General features: G+C 37.1%; 4 protein-coding genes across 12 annotated transcripts; 2 read left to right on the top strand and 2 right to left on the bottom strand.

The window, feature by feature from the left end:
• Nucleotides 1-239: 239 nt before the first annotated feature.
• On the top strand, nt 240-4464 carry LOC129308804 (uncharacterized RNA-binding protein C1827.05c). Of its 6 annotated transcripts, none has more exons than XM_054950192.1 (11): nt 240-432; nt 549-609; nt 862-961; nt 1048-1162; nt 1238-1293; nt 2597-2644; nt 2722-2819; nt 3156-3225; nt 3688-3798; nt 3946-3997; nt 4079-4464. In XM_054950192.1, the coding sequence occupies exons 3-10, from the start codon at nt 866-868 to the stop codon at nt 3991-3993; spliced, it is 642 nt and encodes a 213-aa protein (XP_054806167.1). In that variant the 5' UTR covers nt 240-432; nt 549-609; nt 862-865; the 3' UTR covers nt 3994-3997; nt 4079-4464. The 6 variants fall into 6 exon arrangements, with proteins under 6 accessions (XP_054806167.1, XP_054806166.1, XP_054806168.1 ...); XM_054950191.1 differs by having other exon boundaries at nt 549-672; XM_054950193.1 differs by having other exon boundaries at nt 549-672; nt 800-961.
• An 894-nt stretch (nt 4465-5358) lies between these two features.
• Nucleotides 5359-6753, top strand: LOC129308806 (uncharacterized). 2 transcript variants are annotated; one of them, XM_054950196.1, is made up of 2 exons: nt 5359-6012; nt 6503-6753. In XM_054950196.1, exon 1 carries the CDS (start codon nt 5508-5510, stop codon nt 6009-6011), a length of 504 nt encoding a protein of 167 aa, XP_054806171.1. In that variant the 5' UTR covers nt 5359-5507; the 3' UTR covers nt 6012; nt 6503-6753. The 2 variants fall into 2 exon arrangements, with proteins under 2 accessions (XP_054806171.1, XP_054806170.1); XM_054950195.1 differs by having other exon boundaries at nt 5363-6012; nt 6508-6753.
• Nucleotides 6754-9304: 2551 nt separating this feature from the next.
• On the bottom strand, nt 9305-13879 carry LOC129309151 (F-box/kelch-repeat protein At1g55270). The gene is made up of 2 exons (XM_054950550.1): nt 13508-13879; nt 9305-10888 (listed from the first exon to the last, which is right to left on the bottom strand). Exons 1-2 carry the CDS (start codon nt 13568-13570, stop codon nt 9638-9640), a joined length of 1314 nt encoding a protein of 437 aa, XP_054806525.1. The 5' UTR covers nt 13571-13879; the 3' UTR covers nt 9305-9637.
• Nucleotides 13880-15413: 1534 nt separating this feature from the next.
• Nucleotides 15414-21949, bottom strand: LOC129308756 (DEAD-box ATP-dependent RNA helicase 37-like). 3 transcript variants are annotated; one of them, XM_054950100.1, is made up of 7 exons: nt 21795-21949; nt 20457-21370; nt 20276-20359; nt 18386-18628; nt 17674-17841; nt 17244-17357; nt 15414-16344 (listed from the first exon to the last, which is right to left on the bottom strand). In XM_054950100.1, the coding sequence occupies exons 2-7, from the start codon at nt 21201-21203 to the stop codon at nt 15859-15861; spliced, it is 1842 nt and encodes a 613-aa protein (XP_054806075.1). In that variant the 5' UTR covers nt 21204-21370; nt 21795-21949; the 3' UTR covers nt 15414-15858. The 3 variants fall into 3 exon arrangements, with proteins under 3 accessions (XP_054806075.1, XP_054806077.1, XP_054806076.1); XM_054950102.1 differs by lacking the exon at nt 21795-21949 and adding an exon at nt 21588-21719; XM_054950101.1 differs by lacking the exon at nt 21795-21949 and adding an exon at nt 21570-21709.
• Between the last annotated feature and the right edge of the window lie 390 nt (nt 21950-22339).

The following is a 22339-nucleotide window of genomic DNA, read 5'->3' as shown; positions in this document are numbered from 1 at the left end:
AATTTATTTTTAATTTCTAAATTTATTTTATAATTTTTTTTATTGTGTTATTTTAATTAATAAATATTTATTATTATAATTATAATACTCTTTTTAATCAAATAACCCCTAACCCAAGCAAAATTTTCTAGTCCGTGACCCGTCCCTGTTGGAAGTGCGGGCCAATCTGGATTTTGGGTCACGGGTATCATAGAAAACCCAGATTGATGATCTCCAAAAAGAAAAACAAAAATATTTGGGAGAAGCATCGTGCCGTTTAGGAGCTTTTTACGTAACCTAATTTGTTTGCCCTTTCACTCGAGGCACGAATTCGAAGGCGTAGCCCACTCGCATCCACACCGTCAGCCATCAGACGGCAACGCTCCTCTCCAGCCTCCACCGTCGAAGGTCGAAGACGTAGCCTCCACTGTCGCCGTCGTCGAAGACAAAGAGGTAAGCAACAAAGCGCCTCTCGACCTTCCACTCTGTCCATTGCTTAGCTGGTGGTTCTTCTGATTCCTGCCTCTCTTTAAGTAAACTTCAAGTATTGAAGTATTTAAACCCTGCAGGAGGTATCAGCCATCATCGAAATAAATTGAATGCGGTTATCATCATTATTGGGTTATTATTGTAGGCGCTTCTTTGGCTCTATGTGATTTTGTTTGCGAAGTGATTGAGAACCACGCTTTGCATGTAAAATCTTTTCTCATAATATATGTTGTTGATTTGGCAAATTGGTGGAATTTTATAATTGAAGTTCTCTCTTCTTTGAATGGGTGGTTAAGTTTTTGTTGTTTCGGTACTTTTACTATTTTTTAAGCTTGAATGATATGGTTACGGCGTGTATGACTATGCGGACTTCTCCCTTTTCGATTCTCTTAGTGAGATGGGGGTCAAGGCTAAGAAAGCAATGAAGAAGAGTCTGAAAAAGGCCAAAGCTGCGGTATCTGTTCCAAGCAAGAAAACAGAGGGCGACTTCTTGGTATGTCAATTCCAAATTTCTAATGGCTGATATCCTTCGATTTTCATTGGTGAGTTGTAACATGCATTTCCTCTCAATTATTGAAGCCCTTGGAAGGTGGTCCTGCACGCAAACTTCCTGAACATAAGTTGCTAGAGAACACAGCCAGTGTGTTATATGTAGGTCGGATACCACATGGATTCTATGAGAAGGAGATGGAAGGTACAGCTCGATTTTGTCTTTCTGCAGATTAAAGAAATTTTAGCTGGGTCTTGCATTAATGATGGCCTGCTGTAGGCTTTTTTGGACAATTTGGTACCATCAGGAGGTTGAGAATTGCAAGAAATAAAAAGGTTAGTCTTATGAACTTGTTACATGCCAGTCTATTCTGCGTGCATATATGTTTTCTAAATTATGCTATGTCAAATGCTTTTGCTACATGCTTTGTTTATGTTGATCTTTTTTTTCTGTTTTTTTCAATTGGGGGTTTCTGATGAGGTAATGATAGATTCATAAGTTAGTTCTGGATGTTTCCATCTGTTATAGCTGTTAAAATTGGCGAATGCTTGAGAATGCAAAATTTTCCAACGTTTTCTTAATATGCCTAGCCCCTTGCTTAGGATAAAGTCAGTGTAAAATACATATATTGATACCATTGTCTAGGTTGGGACTCTTTGTCCCCTAAACAAAGAAGAGCTTCTTGCCTTGAGGTGCCTCAAGGAAGGGATAACAAGATCTTTGGTAGTGTTGTCTTCGTTTTAAAGAGGATTAAGTATAATATCAAGATGAGATCAAAAGCACCTATATCTTTTGTTGTGACTGTCATAATACACAGCATATATAAATTCAGATAGTCAATGACAACACTCTGGGTCTGTCTGCTCCATCAGTTGATTAGAAGAGACCAACAATAATGATTTCTTTGGACTGTACGTATGTGCCTGCCATGGACAGTGTCTGGTAAAATTATTTCATTGTGTATGACTATGCAATTCAGTGAGCTATTAAATTCATCTCATGGATGTGTTGGATTATATATGTTTCCTTATGAGATGAGGGAGGTACTGAGGTAATCTTTTGGCCTACCACCATGGTTCTAGAAAGAGTTGTAGACAAAGAAGTACAATCCTCTACATATCTGAGCCATCAGTGAACTTTTAGAAAGTATCATATGTTCCTTTCACATAGTATTAGACGTATTCGTACTTTTCTACTGAGCTTACTTAATTTTGTATCCTGATGTAAACTTGTAATGATATAATTGGTAGTGGGCTCACCTTGCCCATGAATTATTATTAGCTATTTGGCATTTTAGTGCTACTGATACATTGGTATTGTGAGTTAAGAATAGCTTGGTAGCAAAAAAATCCAAGATTTTTGTTTCTATATCATCAAGTGCATCAGTGGTACTCTGACCTATCACCCATATATTTTCTGTTGACATTTTTTGAAGATTGTCATGTAAGAGCTTGGTTCATGAGCCTGTGAGTACGTGATTTAAAAGGTTGCTTCTGCATGGGTATTCATTAGCAACCAGAACCAAAGACACACTAGAGTGCATATTACTTTAATTTATGCATGTCTGCCCTTGACTAATTTTCAGTGATAAGTGATAACTGATTGATATTTACAATTTCCTTTCTTGATGTTTTGCAGACAGGAAAATCTAAACATTTTGGCTTCATACAATTTGAGTCTCCCGAGGTACTTTTTCTTTCATCTTGCCATGGTTGTGCTATGGCTAATCCATCAAAACTAACAATTCAACACTTTGGTTATAGGTGGCAAAAATTGTAGCTGAGACCATGCACAATTATCTGCTACAGGAACATGTTCTGCAGGTTCATCTGATACCTCCAGAGGATGTTCACCCAAAATTGTGGGTGATTAGTTATTTTATAGAAATATAAATTCCTTATTTTGACTCTTCATACCGAACGTTTATGCAAAATGTTATCTTCAATACTTATTAATCCTTAATGTTGAATGATGAATAGAACTCTGAGGTTGACTGTCAAATTATGGATTTTGTAAAGAGCGTACCTCCACAGACCCTTCATTTCTTCTCTATGCACCTTGAAAGAAGTGTTTTGTCCCCGTCTACAGAATTAATATAACTTCATTATTTTATTATTAATGTAAAATTGTTTTCTTCTACTGAATGTGAATAAGTTTATATGATTGTCTTTTTAAGCCATAGACTCACCTTTTACAGATGGAGGGGCTTCAATTATCGGTTCAAGCCATTGGACTCTTCTAAAATTGAAAGGATGCGGCTTGGCAAGGTACGGCTAGAATAAATTAAGGTAGTGTTTGAATCAGTGGATTCGGATTTGAATTTTAAATTTAAAATCTCAAATTTAAAATCCATGCATTTAAAATTCTTTGTTTAGATGATATAAAAAATTTTAAATTTGAAGACAATGAATAAGGGAAGTGAGAAATGAAAATGAAAAGAGATAAGAGGGTTAGAAACTTAGAATAGCTAGCATTTCAAATAACTAGTGTGCTGGAGAGACTTAAAATTACACAGAGGAATTATAATGAAATATGGATTTGACTTTGGATCAAATCCAAATCCATGCGTTTTTTATGGATCCAAATGATGGATTTGGCTTAAATCCAAATGCAAATCCAAACCTTTTACACCTAAACGCAACACAAGGAAAAATGTTCCCTTGGAAATTTCGTTAGTCTGATCTGCAGTTTTAAAAGAAGTCCTTTGGCTATTTTGCTGTTTTGTTCAGGAAAGAACATTGGAAGAGCAACAAAAGTTGGTTGAAAAGATCATGAAGCGTAACGAAAAACGACGAAAGAGGATAGAGGCTGCTGGGATTGATTATGAATGCCCTGAGATTGTAAGCTTGCTTTTGCGTGCCTATAATTCTGCTGTTGCTGGTGCTTTTGAAATAACATCAAGTGAAGTCTTCTGAAGGGGGCTGGTCACTGAGCCTCGTCTTAATTTTTATTTATTTATTGGTTATTTGGTGTATTTGTTCCTGCAGGTGGGCACCGTCCAGCCTGGTCCTAAGAAAATAAAGTTTGAAGACTGATTCGGTAAGCTCAGTCACATCCAAATGGGGGCATGTCATATTGGCTTTTGTTGTGCTCGTTTGAGAGCTGAATTTGCGTTATTAGTCTCAGGCATGCCAAGTTGATGGTGGATCGGACGAACTGGGAAAATTGAGGTGCCTTGTTATGTTACTGCTGTGCATAACTGCATATGATCAGTGACGACATGCTGCTATCAGATTTCAAGAATTGACCGTCTTCGCACTTAGGAACTGCAATTTTGAGACTTTATACACCCATAATATCCGAACTTAGTGCTTTGCTGGCCTCCTTTTTACAAACAGACATGCTGTTCCGTTGCAGGTCTTGTTAGAATTTATAGAATGTCGATGCGTGTTCGTTATGCTTGCCTGGTGTTTTTGTGTGACAATCATCAATATCATCTTATATATGAAACTTAAAAAACTATATTATTCTCAAGTTATAAATAATATGTTTATGTTACTCTTTCATGTCGCATACGCTATATTTAGCTCATTGAAGCGTTGGCAAAATACTTACAGGTTAGTTAGTTGAGGGAAGCCTTAATGATCTAGAGGAAGCCCCTTCTAATGTTTGCATAGAGGTTCCAAGGGATTTTTTCCCCTTTTCAAGTCAGTCGTCTTTACGTAGTGATTTAAAATAAATCCAAACTAACAAATATCAAAGAAAAGCTCATTCTACGGAATCAACCTTCAATGTTTGACTATTTAGCCGAAGGGTAACAACGGGGACAGGTGAGCTGTCGGTTCATATGAAAAATTGAAATAGAAATGATTCATACAAGGGCGGAAAGTAGAATAGAAAGCGACTATTTAAACTGCAGGTACCTTGAAAAATGTTGTGATATTATATAAAAATCATAATGTGTGTCCTGAAAATTTTAATTTCACTCCCAAGAATATTAAATTAAATGCGTTAAGATCTTATCAAAAGCAAAATTATTGCTAATATGATGCAACCACCCCCCGGCCCCCCCCCCCCCCGGGGAAAAAAAGGTCTTTTTAAGGGTTTTAATATGATCCAATCCCCGACCTCTTATTTCCGGTCAACTTTAATATTTAGCTTGACTTTTCTTCTGCGCAATTTAATCAATTCATTATCATCATATTATTTTATTCTAAATTTATTTAGTAAATAAATTCTAAAATTCCTTTAAACTCTATCTATCACTATGATGTACAATACATTAAACTACATTGATTGGTTTGACCAAAAAAAAAAAAAACATTGATGGCTCCTGAGGTTCATTGAGAAAACTACATTTTTAATTGAAAGATTGAAGTAAAATAATGATAATGATAAATGATAAATATACCGGAAGTTACGTACCTTGGTTTGGTTAATTCATTATCCATGGCATGATGCATCTTCCAACATTGCAAATTGTCCCATGTAGGCTTTTCCATCGTTATTTATTTATTATGTGAAGAAGGGCGTTTCAAGGGAAGAGTCCTCTTGAATTCAATCTCATATCCCTAACGTGTAACCTCTGAAGCTCTCGATAGTGTCGTCCATGGCTCCTCGAATTCGCATCTCACCCATTTTCTTCTTCTGCTCACTTCTTCTGGTAGCGCTTTCCGAAGCTTATCTCCCCCTACCTTTCCGGAGCCTTCCTCTGCGATCTGATCCCAGCGTCCACGATTTGCTCACCAAATACGGCCTCCCCAAGGGTCTTCTTCCCAACAACGTTAAATCCTACGCTCTCTCCGACGACGGCTCCTTCCGCGTAGAACTCCAAAAGCCTTGTTACGTGCAGTTCGATCGTTTGGTTTATTACGATAAGGTGATTACTGGTAAGCTTACTTACGGATCGGTGTCCGACGTGTCTGGAATACAGGCGAAGAAGCTGTTCATATGGCTGCCTGTGACCGGAATCAAAGCCAATGAGAAATCAGATACTGTTGAATTCTACGTCGGGCCGTTGTCGGAGGAGCTTCCTGCTAAACAGTTCGATGATATACCTTCGTGCAAGCGTCAGGCATGCAGAGGGAAAGCAATTCACCCTGAAGCCATGTGAGGTAGTCGCTATTTTTTATTTTTCATATTTTTTCACATAGAAAAGTAAACGATCTGGTGCTTGGGAAAATTCCTGGAAGGAAATCAGAATTATTTGCTCCGTTCTGCATCCGCTAGTTAACTGTTGTGAACCTCTAATCAGCAATGAATGATATGGATGAATTAAACTGCTATTTCGCTAATTTCATTCTGTGATAACGAATTCTGTATTCTGAATTACACGTTTCTTCATTGATCATTGTGAATATAACCTACAATTTTGATTTGGAACCAAAGTCATATCCTTATAAATTACCTGACTGCTTTAGTCACAAGTAAAGTAAGACAAAAGATTTTGTGCAAAATATCTGTTATTATTCGAAGATAGACAAAGGATTGTGCAAAATATCTGTTATTATTCGAAAATAAATAATTAAATTTATTTGGGAGGAATAATTATTGTTGAATATGGATGAGATGAGTAACTGATGGGCTTGAATTGTTATGATGAAGGACAGGTGGAATATGAAGGGAGTTGCATGTGTTGCAGGACATGAATAAAGTGGGACGCTTGTGTGGTGCCTTTAGAGAGCTTACAGTTGCAGCGGAGGACACCTTGGTGCATGAAATGGAATTGATGCTTTTATGGTTTGTTTGTGTCCGAAACAGAAACACAAATTGTAAAGTAAATCCTTAGAGCGTAATTACAACTCCGCACTCAGATCCCACTATGAATCAATGTTGTGTGGTGTCACATTTGTTGATGTTTTAATCTCACTTCCCTCTCTCTCTCTCTCTCTCTCTCTCTCTCTCTCTCATCAAGTCTTGCTCTCTCTCCCAAAATGGTGTTCGACTTGTAGAACATTGTCAATAATAGCTTGTGAAAATATGTTGTGAAAATATGAAAAGTCAACACTTGTATTTTTTTAATTTAAACTGATAAACACAAAGGAAAATATAAATAGAAAACACATCAAACTTCCAGTAGTTATATTTCAGAACAAAATAATGTTGCCAACTATATGCGAACCTTGGAAAGTGAAACCAAACCACAGCAAATACGTTAAATGTTGTACCAAAAAATTGAAGATTGCTGTGTACTCCACTGTTTTTTTTTTTTTTTTTCGGGTGGGGGGGCGGGTTGGGGAAGGAAGACGTGGCTTAGGACCAAAAGGGAATGCAAATTACGTTAAACGATATGCTACGGAATGAACGCGTGGATCATCACCGTATGTGGTTGGAATTAATATGATAATTGATGCTTCATCTCAAGGCCCAATCAACTACTTAATTACGCTTCCCCCCCATTTCTTGCCCTGCTTCCCACCCCACCCTCTAACCAATTGCTTCTACTTCACATATATCAACATTTAATTTAATTAATTAATTTTGTGGGCCATGTTTTAGATTACAATATTTACTACTTAAAATTCTAACAAATATCATCCAAACTTCTACGAGACCCGAGTAAAGTAAGAAAAAACAGTTTGAGTACAGGAAATTAATCCGGGAGATTCATCACACAAACCAATAATTTTAGACTAGGCCATATTCGAGAAGATATTGCAACAATTTAATCCACTTCCCCATTTCCAAGGGGCTTAGCTTTTACTCTCTTTGATCTTATTTACAAGATAAAGAGAAGAATTTTTTTTTAATTCTATTTGTAAATCACCTAATTAAATTTTCATTGTATATTTTCTCATTTGATCTCTATTGAATGTTAGAAAGAGAAAATGTATTGTTAAAGTATGTATATTTAATAAGAATAAAGATGATAAATTATTAAATTTTTAGACATAGTGAATAAGTTTTAAAGTTTTCTTTGGTTATGATGAAATACATTGGAAATGTTTTATAAATAGGACTAGAGAAGTATCATATCATATTATATTATATTCCCTTCATTTCAAATTACAAGACACTTTTAGACAAAATTTTACATATCAATAAATCTCATTAAATACATTTAATAACCTTATTTTTTCAAAACTAAAATACAAACTTTCACAAATACTCATCATTTAATATATTCAGAAGAGAAAGGATCAAAATTAATTATAAAGAGAGAAAGGGCAATATTGAAATTGATGCATTTAATAAAATCTTAATCTACTCAAAATATTTTATATTTTGAAATTGAGAAATTTTTTTAAAAGTGTTTTACAGACGGAGGAAGTAATATAATATATATCTTGCAAATAGCACAAAATAATTAAAGCACTAGAAAACAAACTTGGAGAAATGCCTCACGTTTGCTTTGGAGTTGCCATGGTCGATCGGAATCTCAAACAAAAGGAAGGTGATAATGTAATGAAATCAGAATAGTTGGGAGTGGACCATTTTCTGTGCTTCTTTGAGGACGCCTTTTTTTTTTTTTTTGGGAGAGATGATGAGATTCTTTTTATCGTCGACATTATAAATAATTCCTGACCATATTTAAGTGGATGTCATGTGCAGTTTGTCCTCACGTGGAATCAGGTCGATCAATTCTGAAACTATTCTGTAAATCTAAAAGATTCTTTGTTTATTTAATTGCAATATGAACAAGTCTTCACATCTACCACCACTCAAACGTGGCTGCTGTAATATATTTTAGTTGCAACATCGTTCTTTTCAAAGAATGCCCTCGGAAAACAGCAAGCTGACCATTAATAAATACTCAAGCTTTTCATCGGAAGCAACCTTTTTTTTGGGTAAATGAAAGCGAACATTTTGTTCATTCTTTCCTCAAGCTTTCGGCCACGCCCAACACATGCTTCTCATGCTCAAAATGTCTGGTATAAACAGTTGTCTTGTCTATCTATCTGAATTCAGCAAGCCATTCTTGAACAAAGTATCTCTCTTCCTTGTCAACAATCCATTGTTGTTTTGAGAATCCCACCATGGATGTTCCGAGTGAATCTTCTGGCAATGGCTGTGACAAGATGAGCAAGAACAAGTAGAGCAGCAACTGGAGGAGACATTCTGTGAGCAGGAGAGCAGCGTTGGAGGATGAGACTGAAGACATCAACTCAATGGCCGATGCATAATGCATTCATCAGGAACTTCCGCAAGCAGCTCAAACTTGAGAAAGAAGCGTCATTCCAACGTCTCCAAAATACGATCAATCCAAGCGCTTGATTAAATTTGTCAACATCCATCGTTAATGAAATTTTACTGGAATGTCTCTGTCCTGAGGTTTCATTCAGAGTCTGTAATACGGCAACTTTTTGTGCTAAGAGATAAAATGACTAGTTCTCTTCTCCCAGTTAACTGAGTCAGAGAGTTATATAATTGTTAGGTATAGGTTTGGCTTCTGATAAAGCATGTACAACAGTCGCAAAGCATATCATATTCTGATATTCATATCTAGTAATACTAAAGTAAACCTAGCACTGTAATGGAAGGAAAAGATAAGCCTTCATAACTGTGAATAACATTTACAACATCCGATTCCGCTTCTTCTTCCTATTCATGAATGCAAAGGAATGATCTCATTCTATCCCCAAAATCATCAATTAAACTCATCTTTACAAGAAAATGGATCACTTATCCTACATTTCCCCCACAAGAAAAGGGATAAGTATAATAACCCTCCTGTGCTTGATTTCTTCTGAGGAAACCAACAGCTTCCCTGACTGCATCGCCAAAGCTTTGCTTTACTTCTCAGACTTGAAGCACCTGACAGTGAACAATGTGACTCTTCAAATTACCGCGTCCTGCGATTGTTGACCATAAATTTCGAACCAGGGTCCTGAGATGACCTTTTCCAGCAATATTTTCCCAGAGGTGGGGATTGTTTTCCACATGCTTGTTTGGACAGGAAACATCCACCAGACTGATGCTCATGTTGTTCCGGATAATGCATAGCTTTCCATTCAGGGGAACAAGAGCAGCGGCATCAAAAGCCCGGGAGCTACCTAAATGAAGCTTGCTATCTATAAACCTTTTCCATGAATCTGTCGCTCCATCATAAACAGTAAGCTTACACCCGTCTTGGCAATCAAGTGCATAGAGTTGTCCATTCAGCGAGATGCTAGGATTACGCCAACCATTAACCATCCCGTTGCTAACAGGGGTCCAGGTGTCAGTTTCAGGTGAATAGGCTTCACATATTACATTGCGACGGGACCCAAGTCCCTTCAGAAACCAGGTTCCATTATGGAAAACACCAATAAAGGGCACCATGGGTGTGCTCATCTCTGAGACGAAGTTCCACCTGTTCCGGTTGGGATCATAAACTTCAGCAGACCTAAGGGTTCTTTGAATTCCTTCACATTCCCCACCAGCCACATAAAGACAGTTATTTATTACACAAAAACCAAAAAGATGACGTTTCCGGAGCATATCTGGTGCCCTGTGCCATTTATTTGTACGAGCACTGTAGAAAATGACACGTCTCATCGACCCCTTTTCTCGATCTTTTCCACCAAATAAGTACAGGTGGCAGCCACTTATAACAGCACAGCCAAATCCCAATGCTTCAGAGTACTCCCCCGGAACAGGTGGAAGAGGCTGCCAGAGTTGGTAGATAGGATCGAAAGCATGCAATGAGATTCTCCCATCACGGTCTCTTTTGATGACATAAACCCACTCTTCTGCCATTCCAAGACTTTTCCTTTGCGAATAAAAGTAGTTTCCAGAAAGAAGGCGGTACCATCTCTTGCAAACCAACCGCAGTTTCCTATGCTCAATCCGAGGCACTCGAATCAAACAAGCAATGGCAAGATCATCTGGAAGGCCAGGTAGCAGAGGAGGCTGAACTCGTGTCCTTTCTCGGCGTGAATTTTTGTTCTTGTGCGCATTGGGATTTATGTCAGGCTGGATACAGATCTTTGACCCAGGAACAAATTTACGTGCCCCAGCAACTGTTTTCAGGCCTGAATCGACTTTGCAGTAGCAAGAAACAGAGTCAACCTGCGAAGCTTTCCATGTCAGGATTCTAAAAGCATCAAAATATTCCACGAAAGAGATAATGGAAAACAAAAGGCAAATAAGAATCTACAACAATTTTATGTGCTATCTTAGATTCTATCGATGTCTATGACTATTAGCAAACTGCTGAAGTACACAAGCATAAAGTATCTCCTTTCTAACTTCTGATACCAAAACAATAGTTCCTACAAAGTCCCAAAATAACCAAGGCCTGTTGAAAAGCAAAATTCAATTATTTCAAGCACAAATTTGATTGTTATTCTTCTAGAATGTCTATATTTAAATATTAGCATTACATCATTTGCAGACATGACAATTTCATTGCTGACATTAGGACTTTGAGAATGACGAAAAGCAACCAAGATCTATCATATGCATCATGTTAGCAACACAAGTTAGCAATGATATTACCCCAAGTCCAAAGCATTCCAAAAAGACAAGAGTCATTGTTAGAGGAGTTATAAGTAACAAAATAAAGGTAGAATTGGTACTTGCACCAGACATTTCAGCAACAACTCAAATTACTAAGTAAACCCAAAAGTTTAGTTCATAACATGGCTTCAGACAAATAGTTCAAATAGCCTCAGACACAATTAGTTTTTTTTTTTTTTTTAAAGCATTAGCATCGAGTGGATAATACTCAATGACACGTCAGGGTGAAAAGTGAAACATATCCCTGTGAATGCAGCAATAGATCAATTGATGTGGATATGTTTTGTCTGAAAAAGCCAGAAATACGTTAGGAAGGAGGTGCAAGGAGGCAAAATGGTTCAGCTTAATAAAATCAATGAATCAGTCAGGAAAAACTGCAGGAAGGAAGCCCTTGATGAGATTCAGGAAGCTTGGAATGCATTGTAGTCACCACTGCTATTTCCTAATCTATTACAGCCTTTTCTATCCGAATGAAATGCTCTGGCTCAAGCTGTACAGCAGAAGAAACAATATTAAGAGAAAGTTGCATATATGTACACCCCTTGAGTAGTATACCTAAGTGAAAGCAACACAAAAAACAGGAACTTCTTAAGGATCTCAGAAGGTTGGGTTATTGCCTTCATCCGATGTTTACACCCTCATTCCAACATATATATGGGGATAGTCAAAAAGGCTTAATGGAAACACCACCCTTTCCTCAATTTATAAAACAAAAGGCATCAGAAAATAAAATTCCTATCTCAAATAGGGAAGGCGAAGGAATTGTTAGGGTTTGTTGGAAGGATCTATGAACTAGCCAATGTTTGACTAGCCAACCAGACAAACGACGCTGAATTTTTTCCCTCCCACAGATTTATTTGCATAAATAAGTATTTGATATTTACAATTATGAACTAGTTTTTGAAGATAGTCTTGCGTTACTATTTCTTTTTTTCTTTTGTATAATGCTATACTGAAATTCCAGGATGACCACGGTAGTGGTTAGTCAAGATATGTAGAAAGAAAAATTTTTAGTTACATCACAAAGGTTAGAATGAGGAGACAAAACAAGAACAATAATAAAATTCAGAGATTTTATAAAAAGGCAGAGGTTGGTTAAACAGAAATTTATGTAAGAATTGATGCCTGATCATGTGTAAACAAAAGAAAAAAGAAGAAAATAGCTCACAACATAAAGGCATACAAAACTTACTAAGCAGGACCTGCTGGCATTGATATGGTTGAGTAGAAGAATTTGCTGGAACAGACAACATAGGAAAGATGTATGTGGAGTGTGTGGGTAATTTTGTGCACTTATGCATATAGGTATCCTTGGTAGCATTTAATGGATAATCACGGACAAAGTAAAAAAGAAACGCAATAGGTAAATCAAACAAAATCCCTTCTCTATATGGTAGAGGAAGAAAGAAATAGTAGGCCTGATATTTGATTAAAAAAAAATGAAATGAAAGATCGAAACAAAAAGCAGGAGCACAAGCTTGAAAGATATGCACTCAGATAAGAAATTCCAAGGATAAACACTACAACTAGGGACCCTTACAACGATATCTTTGTTTCAGAATGTGTTAAGGGAGAGATATGCATCAAAGGAAAATGAGTAATTCACCAAAATCCTAAACAAAATATCACGAAAGTGCTCATTATCTCGGCAAATTCATTACAGAAAACACAGATTGATATAATGGCTTCAATGAGCTTATGACCAGAATAAGAAAGAAGTGGGAAATATCACTACCATGCTCCTTCTACCATACGAGCTTATTACCAAATTATCACAATATTGAAATGCGGTGGTTGGCATTCCCTGTATGTAAAATTCCAGTTGAATACATCTTCGTACTTTATTATATCAGATTTATTTACACAGGAATCTGAGGAAGCCAACTAAAATGAATGATAAGCGTGCAAGAGAGACGTCGTCAGAAACCAGAGCCTTCAAAAGAAAAAGAGACGGTAAAAACAAATAAATTCTTTGCTTCCATTGCAAACGCAAGAAGAAACGTGAAGCACATCCTTGGCTAATTGACAATGCCCAATATAGATAAACTGCTGAAACTAAGAAATTTGAACAATAACTCATCAGGATTTATCTCAAATATCACGAATTGGGAAAAAACTAAACTTAAATGCAATTGAAAATAAAATTATGTTAGAGCCAAATATGCTGACCAGTGGAGCTTGAACTCGGGGGGCCCTGTGAGCATTTGCTGAGTGTTCAACTAGTTGGTTCATCTCGAAAGCAGAGTTTGGGGGGTGAAATGATAGAGTCGCCTCGAATGAATATCAAGGCAAATTACGCATGCTGGGTTCGGATCAAGAGCCTAACCCTCAATTCTTTGAATCTGATCCGACAAAGAGAAACGAAAAGCTTGTATTTTTACAACTGAAACTGCGAGCGAAAGCTAAAAGACAAATGGGACTTTTTGCCAGTGACGAATGTTGAATTGGTACAAAGTCGTGAAGGCACCTCTCCTCCCAGCCTCTACTTGAACCGTTCTTCTCTCCAGCTGGACCTGAAAGCTTCACCAACTTCTGATTTTCTTTGGGGTTTTCATAAAACAAATTTAATATATACAAAAAGTACTGTTCACTTAATGACATGTTCTTTACAACTTCTAGTTTTAGTGTGGACTGAAAATTTTCAATTCTCTAGTATTAATTGCCTCCCTGCGTTTTCCCACCACAATTTGCTTCTCTTCAACTGCCAAAAATACTAGAAAGAATCAAATATCAAATAGAATAGTAACAAGATTTTACCAAAAAAGCGTATTGGTAATAATAGTTTAAGGAGCATTGTTAATTATTAATTTGAATAATAATAAACCAATCAAATAAATACTGACATATATAAATTAAAAGTTTTTATATGTATATAATATTAATAGAACTCTTTAATTTTTATACATTGTCTTAGTTGTCAAGAATAAAAGCTTTATTCTATTCTTACTTTGTACTCTTGGAATTACAACTCATAATTGGTAAAAAGAAAAAAAAATTACCTTAATTTGTGTTTTACAGCATAAAAAATAATGGAGCGCAAAACTAGTATTCAGCTGACTAGCAAAATTCTTCGCTAAGATTGGGCAAGTAATTCAATCTAGTTAAGTCATGCTTCAGAGAGGCTAGGTTTATTTAGAGCAAAAATAATCACCCATCATGATTGACAAACATAATCTGATGTTGAAGTAGTTTGGAACTGATCAAAAGTTACATAAATTTATAGAATGTTCTTAAAAATTAAAATACCAAAAAACTGCAAAACTCTCAAGAGTATTAGAAAGTCAGTATTATTATTATTTTTTTTTTTGGCAGAAGGGACAAAATATCGATACCTTGCTTAACATCATTAGCAGAAGCATTTCTTAAATTAAATAGAAGAATTATATTTAAGGATTAGTTAAAAAACTCAGTCTCAAATAATGATCCATACAGAATGAATTGCTATTAAAATAAGAGATGTACTTGTTTTTTAAATGAAAGTTATTAATGCTTATTGGTGAATAAGGTTTTTAAGTAATCCTTTCTGTAATTCTCCCTTCTCAAATTTAATGCTTACAGATCACAGTATAAAGGAGATATCTGATGGTGACCATAAAATCCAAACGCACAATGACTGATGGTAGCCTGCAGACCACCATTAATGGCACATTATTCTGACAAACAAATTACCATAGCAAACGTGAAAATAACATTAACATCAAAAGCACAGTTGATTTAGATTAGCCCAAGCTTCGCTACGCTTTGCTTTAAGCAATGAAAAATTCTCAGCTTAATCCTAACACATCTAGCTCTTGTTCCAACCAGTCATAAACATCAGGGGTTTCAATGTAGCCTTTCGCATCTTTGAAAGGAATAAAAATAGAAAACCAACCTTTCAGTAATCAACAAATGTTCATTTTTTCTCTCCCTCTGTCGGAGTCCAGATCGGATTCAAGAAACATGCATTCAAATACTGAGATAGCACCATGCCAATAACATAAAAGGGATTTTCAACACCTTCGAGTACCATTATTTGGTTTCCTTCCCATCAGTATGAAAGCAAATAAGCTTGATCTCCTCTTGAGAATGAGAACTGTTTTTGACAGAAAAATTTTGGATTTATTCTTCGCCATTAAAAGTTACAAACCTCTGTGTCAAGAGTGGTGGATTTTGATATGGCATTGGCAACATACATCCCGGCTTGAGGCCAAATTAGAAAAAGGAAGAAAGACTGAGGGATGAACAGATAACGTCGAAGACTAAATAAAGCGGTCAAGAAAAATGACTCATACGCTAGCGATATCCCATTGCCTAAAATTATATACCTCTATCAGAGTGGTAAAATACCACATTCCCCCGTCCCCTCCATGATTAGCAATGCAAACAGTACAAAATGTGACTCCAAACACTAGGCAGGGCAAATTGACAGCAAAAAATAATAAGACTTTTAAAAAAGGAAAAAAGGGGGAAAAGGGGGACCATCCTATGGGTGTATTTCAGCACCTACTACCTAAGTATGAAGCTGCTATTTGAAGCTGAAGTCAATCCCACGCACTCGTGACACCAGGACCATATCCTCCAGCATACCCACCAGAAGCCCCATACCCGCCACTGCTATTTCCTGCACTGTAATAATCGGAACCACCTCTGCTGTTGAAGCTCTCTCTTCGGAAGTCACGGCCACCAAAACGACCTCCACCTGATCGACGGCTCCTTCCACCAAAAGATGATCGAGCAGCATACCGTGAGAGCCAAGCAGGCACTTCTTGATTTGCTTCTTGCATCAGATCTGCTAAAGCCCTTGCAAGGGATGCGTTGTTTTCATTGAAGAATGCAGTGGCAAGACCTTTCTTTCCCGCTCTTCCCGTCCTTCCAATTCGGTGTACATAATCATCAATATCATTTGGTAGATCGAAGTTCACCACATGGGCAACATGAGGAATATCAAGACCACGTGCAGCCACATCAGTGGCAACCAATATAGGGGTGTTGCCACTTTTAAATGACCTTAATGCCATTTCTCTCTCCTGCATGTATGCCAATGAATAACGCATAGATACAAACAGGCACGCACAAGCAACAAATTCAATGAATAGCTAACACCAGTAACAGAAGAAGGAGCAAATGACAGATAATAGACCATCAAATAAGAAAGGATAATTTATAAGCAGTACCCTATAGTACCAATGACTAAAAATCACCGTAGGAAACCATAAACCAAACAGTTGCTGGGTTATAAGTATTAGATTCAAATTTACATTTAATCCAATTACAGAATTATGAGCACCAGATTCAGCTTCAAATGAACCAACAAAAATGTGCAAGAATGAATATATTAAGCCAAGCAATAATGAGAAATATGAAAAAAAATGAAAGATATTGGTCAAATTATATCTAAATTTGAACTCCTGATATAAATGCTGGCATAAAAAGACGATTCTGTGATTTAGGAGAAGAGCACATGGAATGAAAGGAGAGGGTATGGAATGGATTAATTTTCTCCTTGTTTGTTTGGAAGGAAATGGAGGCAAAGGTAGTAGTAAATGTTACATCGATATAACTGACCAACATGCTCAACTTTTTCTCCGGATTTACTTTGGTGTTAAGGTATAAAAATAATTCCAGTTGATCCTCATCATGCACCAATTTAACTGAATGTAAAGCAGGAGAGCCATGGTTGAGGGGCGAGAGAGGAGTACATCAGGTCTGGGCTTGAAAACTTCACATTATAATCCAAACAACCCCCCCCCCAAAAAAAAGAACAAATAATAAATTTAAACCCACTCTTGTTCCAGAATAAACCAAACACAATCTCTTAAAACTTATGCTTACTTTCATGAATTATTACGTAACACTGTCTTGGTTATCCAATAAAAGTAAAGAAATAATAACTACGGCAACTAACTTCACAACATAACATAGCAACCTGTTGTGTCCTATCTCCGTGAATAGTGGTAGCTGGAAAACCATTAATGCACAGCCAATGTTCCAAAGAATCAGCTCCCTTCTTTGTCTCCACAAAAACTAATGTCAAAGCTTGCTGCAAAAATCAGAACCATGCATTACATAGTCTAAGATGACGAATAAACTAGAATCAACTGTCCAAAAGAGAGGAATATGCACAAGAGTTAGAGAAAAGGGATAACTCGAAATAAAGCAAGAGAAGAAACACCTAAATATTTAAGACAACATAACATATGCATTGATAGAAGGCACAAACCAATAACCGTCCAAGCTTATCAGTTTAAACTCTCTTTGGATGGGGTGTGCTGAGGGATGCTCATTACCCAAAGATTTTCAATAAACATGCATGCCGAATTTTATGCAAGCGAAAAACATATTGAGTTTGATACTACCTTTCCTTGCACACCATTTGCCCTCTGAGCATGAAGAAGGTCCATGAGGTGACTTCTCTTGTCAGATTCTTGAACAAATTCAACTCTTTGGACAATCAAATCTGTACTTGAACCCACTCTTCCAACGGCCAGAAAAACATAATTTGAAAGGAAATCTGAGGCCAATCTCTGCACATCAGCCAGAAATGATAAGAAATAACATCAATTTTTGGCCAAAAAAAACAAGAAGATAAGAAATAACATCAATTCAATATGGCAGTGATATATTTGAAATATTAATATTCATCTGCATTATTTATACATATCAGCACACTCATCATCTTATTCTTAATTCATATCAGGAAAATTTGCCAATAATATTTGGTTCTAAATGCAGTTACTCCTATTTAGAGAAGGTTGAGAGTGTGATTTAGGATCCAAAGCCTCCTGAGCGCAGTATGTCCCTCATAATTTAATAAGTAAATGCATCTTAGGGCAATTGCAATTCTCCCTGATGTATACAAGCGTATGTTCTTGAGATTCCACCAAACATCATTAAGTAAAGAGTCTGTACTCATTCCTCAAGATAGGAGCAAATAAAGATGCAAAGAAAAGTCCAGCAGCCCCAATAAAGCATATGAGCAAGAAAAATTAAGAAACACAAGTTTAATCTACAACACATCATGTTTTATACAATTCAACTTTTGCAGGATATTTAAAGATGAAGTCAGACCTGTATCTCTTTTGGAAATGTGGCACTGAACAACATAGTCTGTCTGGCACCAGGTGGAGGCATGTCCATCTGCTCCACAATCTTCCTTATTTGAGGCTCAAAACCCATATCCAGCATCCGATCTGCTTCATCTAAGGCTAAATATCTTATCATCTGCAGTGAAACTCTAGCCCTCTCCAGCAAATCCACCAATCTTCCAGGAGTTGCCACAAGAATGTCAACTCCTCTCTCAAGATCTCGCAGCTGCAGAAAATTTAACTTTTGTTGGCAAACACACCAAATCTAAGTCTTTAATGGCAATCAAAAGCAAGTTTTTGATGGATCATTCGAGAACCAAACTTGTGACTTCAGAAGAACATAGCGTACATTGTACACAAGCAAATAGCAATAGAGACAAATATTCGATGGGCCTAAGAGCAAACTACCCACTCCTCATCCATTGTTTAGGGGCCCCTTCCCATTTTCTTGTTTCTTGCTTTCTTTACTGTTGGTCCTTTTTATTGTGAGAAGGTTGACACTCAAACCCTTTCAAGAAAGACCCTTTTTATTACAATCTGCTTTTTTTTCTTTCCCAGGGGATCTTCACTCTTTGCTAGTTTTACGCAGCATTCTGTCATTGTGAATGCTTAATTTAAGCACCTGATACAGTTCCTACATTGCACCTGATTTAATTTCTATATTGCAGTCCTCACTGAAGCTATGTCAGAACCAACAAACACAGCATTGTTTTACTCTCATCATGATTTTCTTTACATTCATGCCGTATCTCTTAGGATGATGTTTGAAGTCTTAAAACTTCGCTGAAATTCACAAACTGAAGATTGAAGCCCTTGATGTTGTGGTTTACAGCATTATTGAGTTGTTATAAGACTTGCCTCATATGTGAGCTTAATTTTTCACATATATTAATAATAGTTCATCGTCCTCCATATACATTCTATAAAACATGTGAATGTAGCATGCATAAAGCTACACGTTGAGCCACTAACCACTACTATAAACTATGCTGTCAGAGTATTACACCTTGAAAAACGTCAAATACCCTTTTAAATCTTGAATATCAAATCAAATTATCAATTCTAATGTATGAAATAAGCAATGCTCAAAAGCCATCGCTGCAAGATCAAATGCAAGTGTTCAGATCCATTAAGCAAGGTGCAGTACACCCTTAAAAGCATAAACCAGCATGCAAGTCCACTATGATAAGGAACCAAAAAAACCATAACCAGTTATTTGCCTATACATTCATTTCCCAAGCAAAGAATGTAAGAAGATTGCACAAAAGAAACGATGAACGTACCAACAGTTCCAGTCCTCCAAGTTCCCCCATAACGGTAGCTCCAAACAAGGTTATAGTAAAATGTTCATAGGAGGTACAGTCTAGAACTTATAAACTTCCTTTTTTATGGTATGCTTATCGTATCAATTGTCACTTAATAGCAAGGATGAAATTATTAAAAAGCTGCAATGACCAGGCATCAAGCTGCAATTCAGGTTACATGCATTGATGAGTTTGATGTTTTTTTTTAATGCCTGAAACAGCAGTTTCGACTGTACTGTCACTCTAAACAAAAGCCTTAACCTTAGGGGGAGCTCCCTCTATGTTATTCTATGACTGTCCAAACAAGCCCATGAAAATCCAATAATGCTAGATTGAATGGAACAAGGTTTCTACAAACTAGAATGCTTCTCGTAAGTTATCATGATTGGGAAAGTGGAGCAAATAAATTATCATTTAGATTATTAAATTTTGCAGGGTCAATCATGAGTATTTTACTTTTCAAGAAAGATTAACCATCTACAGTGCATAATGACAAACATTATTTTCAACCTATAAATAGAATCAAGTTTGTAGCCAGACACACACACACGTGTATATATACCACAAACCTGCTGGTTTATTGGTGCACCGCCATAAGCAACAACCACCCTAACCCCAGTTTGGTAAGAAAACTTCCTGGCTTCTTCATGTATCTGAATCCAAAGCACGACATTTCCAATAAATTATATCCCACATCAAAACTACAAATTAAAAGTATGGCACAATGAATGGTTAATGTGATGGACTCACTTGCATTGATAGCTCCCTAGTAGGCGAGAGAACAAGAGCAAGTGGATACACTGTACGCACCCCACGAGGAGGCCTCTGCACAGGTTGGCCCCTCATAATTCCACTGATGATAGGAAAACAGAAAGCAGCAGTCTTTCCAGAACCGGTCTGGGCACAAGCCATCAAATCTCGTCCAGCAAGGGATATTGGTATGGCATATCTTTGAACAGGCGTTGGCTTCACATATTTGCACCTTCTTATATTCTGATTAAGTGCTTCACCCAAGTCAATCTCTGCAAATGTATTCACTGGTGGTGGCACATTCGCACCACTGGTCTCCACAGGAATGTCTTCATATGCATCAAAATTGATTCCTGTATTCTCCTGCTCATCAAATGCCTCCTCCGCATTATCCTCATCACCAAAGGGATTGGCCTCCCTCTCCCTGCCACGATCCCAACCACTGACCCTGTTTCCCCATCCAGCACGGCTGCTGCCACCATACCCAAACCGATTCTCATTTCTGGGCATAGCGAAGCGTGATCCAACATTACCAGTACCCGTACCAGAACCAGAACCAGGCGTGCGGCCACTATGTGCTGGAACAGGGGCTTCTGCAGAGGGTGGGCGGTTCCGAAGATGTGGAGGGACATAGACTGGACGTGAAGGAGCTGAAGTGTTACCAGTTCCGACATTGCTGGCAGAAGAGCCAGGACCTGCACTTTCAGCTGCAGAGCTCGCAGCCAAATCTGCCCATGAAGTTCGCATAGTCAATCACTGTATGTGTTTCAGATTCTAGAATTCAACAAATTTTCCTCAGGAAATCCCTCCTTTTTTCAAATAAGGGATGAGATTTTTAACTTTAAGCAGCAAGCAACCCTCAGTTAGAGCAGAAAACTTCTTCCAATCGCACAAAAAAATCGTTAGACTCAACCCTGCAATTGAATGAAGTCCTATTAGCGGTCAGAGAGAACTGTTCCAATCCTCTGGACAACTCGATCTCGTTTATTTAGATAAAATAAAATAAAATTAACACCGAAGAAAAATAAGAAAATGCAAGATAGTGGCAATGTCCAAATTACGAACGAGAAGAACGTAATCAGCACATGAAATCAAACCCCATTTGTCACCCACCCTAGATAAACAACTAACCAGCGTGCTTCATTCCCCTTAAATTGACTCTACCAAATAACATGAGCCACCCTCAAATAAATGAAAGGGGAAACATCCTGATCACGACTCACGAGAGTAAATTGTTTAATGACAAATGGGAAAACCCAACACTTCCCGAGCGCGATACCAATACGCGAAGGAAGAAACACAGCAGAACGAGAAATGAGGGATATGAGATAGATTCACCTGAAATATATTGTAGAGATTAAAACCCAAAAATTGATGACAAAACAAAGTAAGGATGGTAGAAGATCAAGAAACCCTAATTTGGTTCGCCGACAGACCGCGCGTAAGGGGGATAAAAAAATATCTTCCGCTTTCCCCTCCTCTCCCCTTGGGATCCAGATTATGGACGCGGCGTGCTTCTGCGGTTCCTCAGCGGCTTTGATTTCCGTCCGTTGCGTGGATCTGAGCGTTCGGAATATGACACATCATCAAGTTTTTCAAATTGCATCAGAACCGGTTATCTAAACTCAATACTGCCGGTCTACTTTTCATTTTTTTTAATTATATACATATATTTTTATTGAAGGTAATTCAATTTAAAATATAATGTAACATTAAATATGAGTAATTGAGATTTTTTTTCACTTTTCATATTTTTAATTCACATTCAAAAACTCTTTTTTTTTCCAACATTCAAAAACAAAAACTCCTAAAACACTACTCCCATTATCTCAATTAATAAAATACTTTTAGACAAAATTATATACTACCTTCATTTTTATTTA

Source organism: Prosopis cineraria, unplaced genomic scaffold (assembly GCF_029017545.1).
Source record: "Prosopis cineraria cultivar Desert tree isolate PC_DT_omini unplaced genomic scaffold, ASM2901754v1 PC4, whole genome shotgun sequence".
NCBI lineage: Eukaryota > Viridiplantae > Streptophyta > Magnoliopsida > Fabales > Fabaceae > Prosopis > Prosopis cineraria.
Note: the sequence above shows the minus strand (reverse complement) of the source record. Positions and strands in the feature narration are given on the sequence as shown.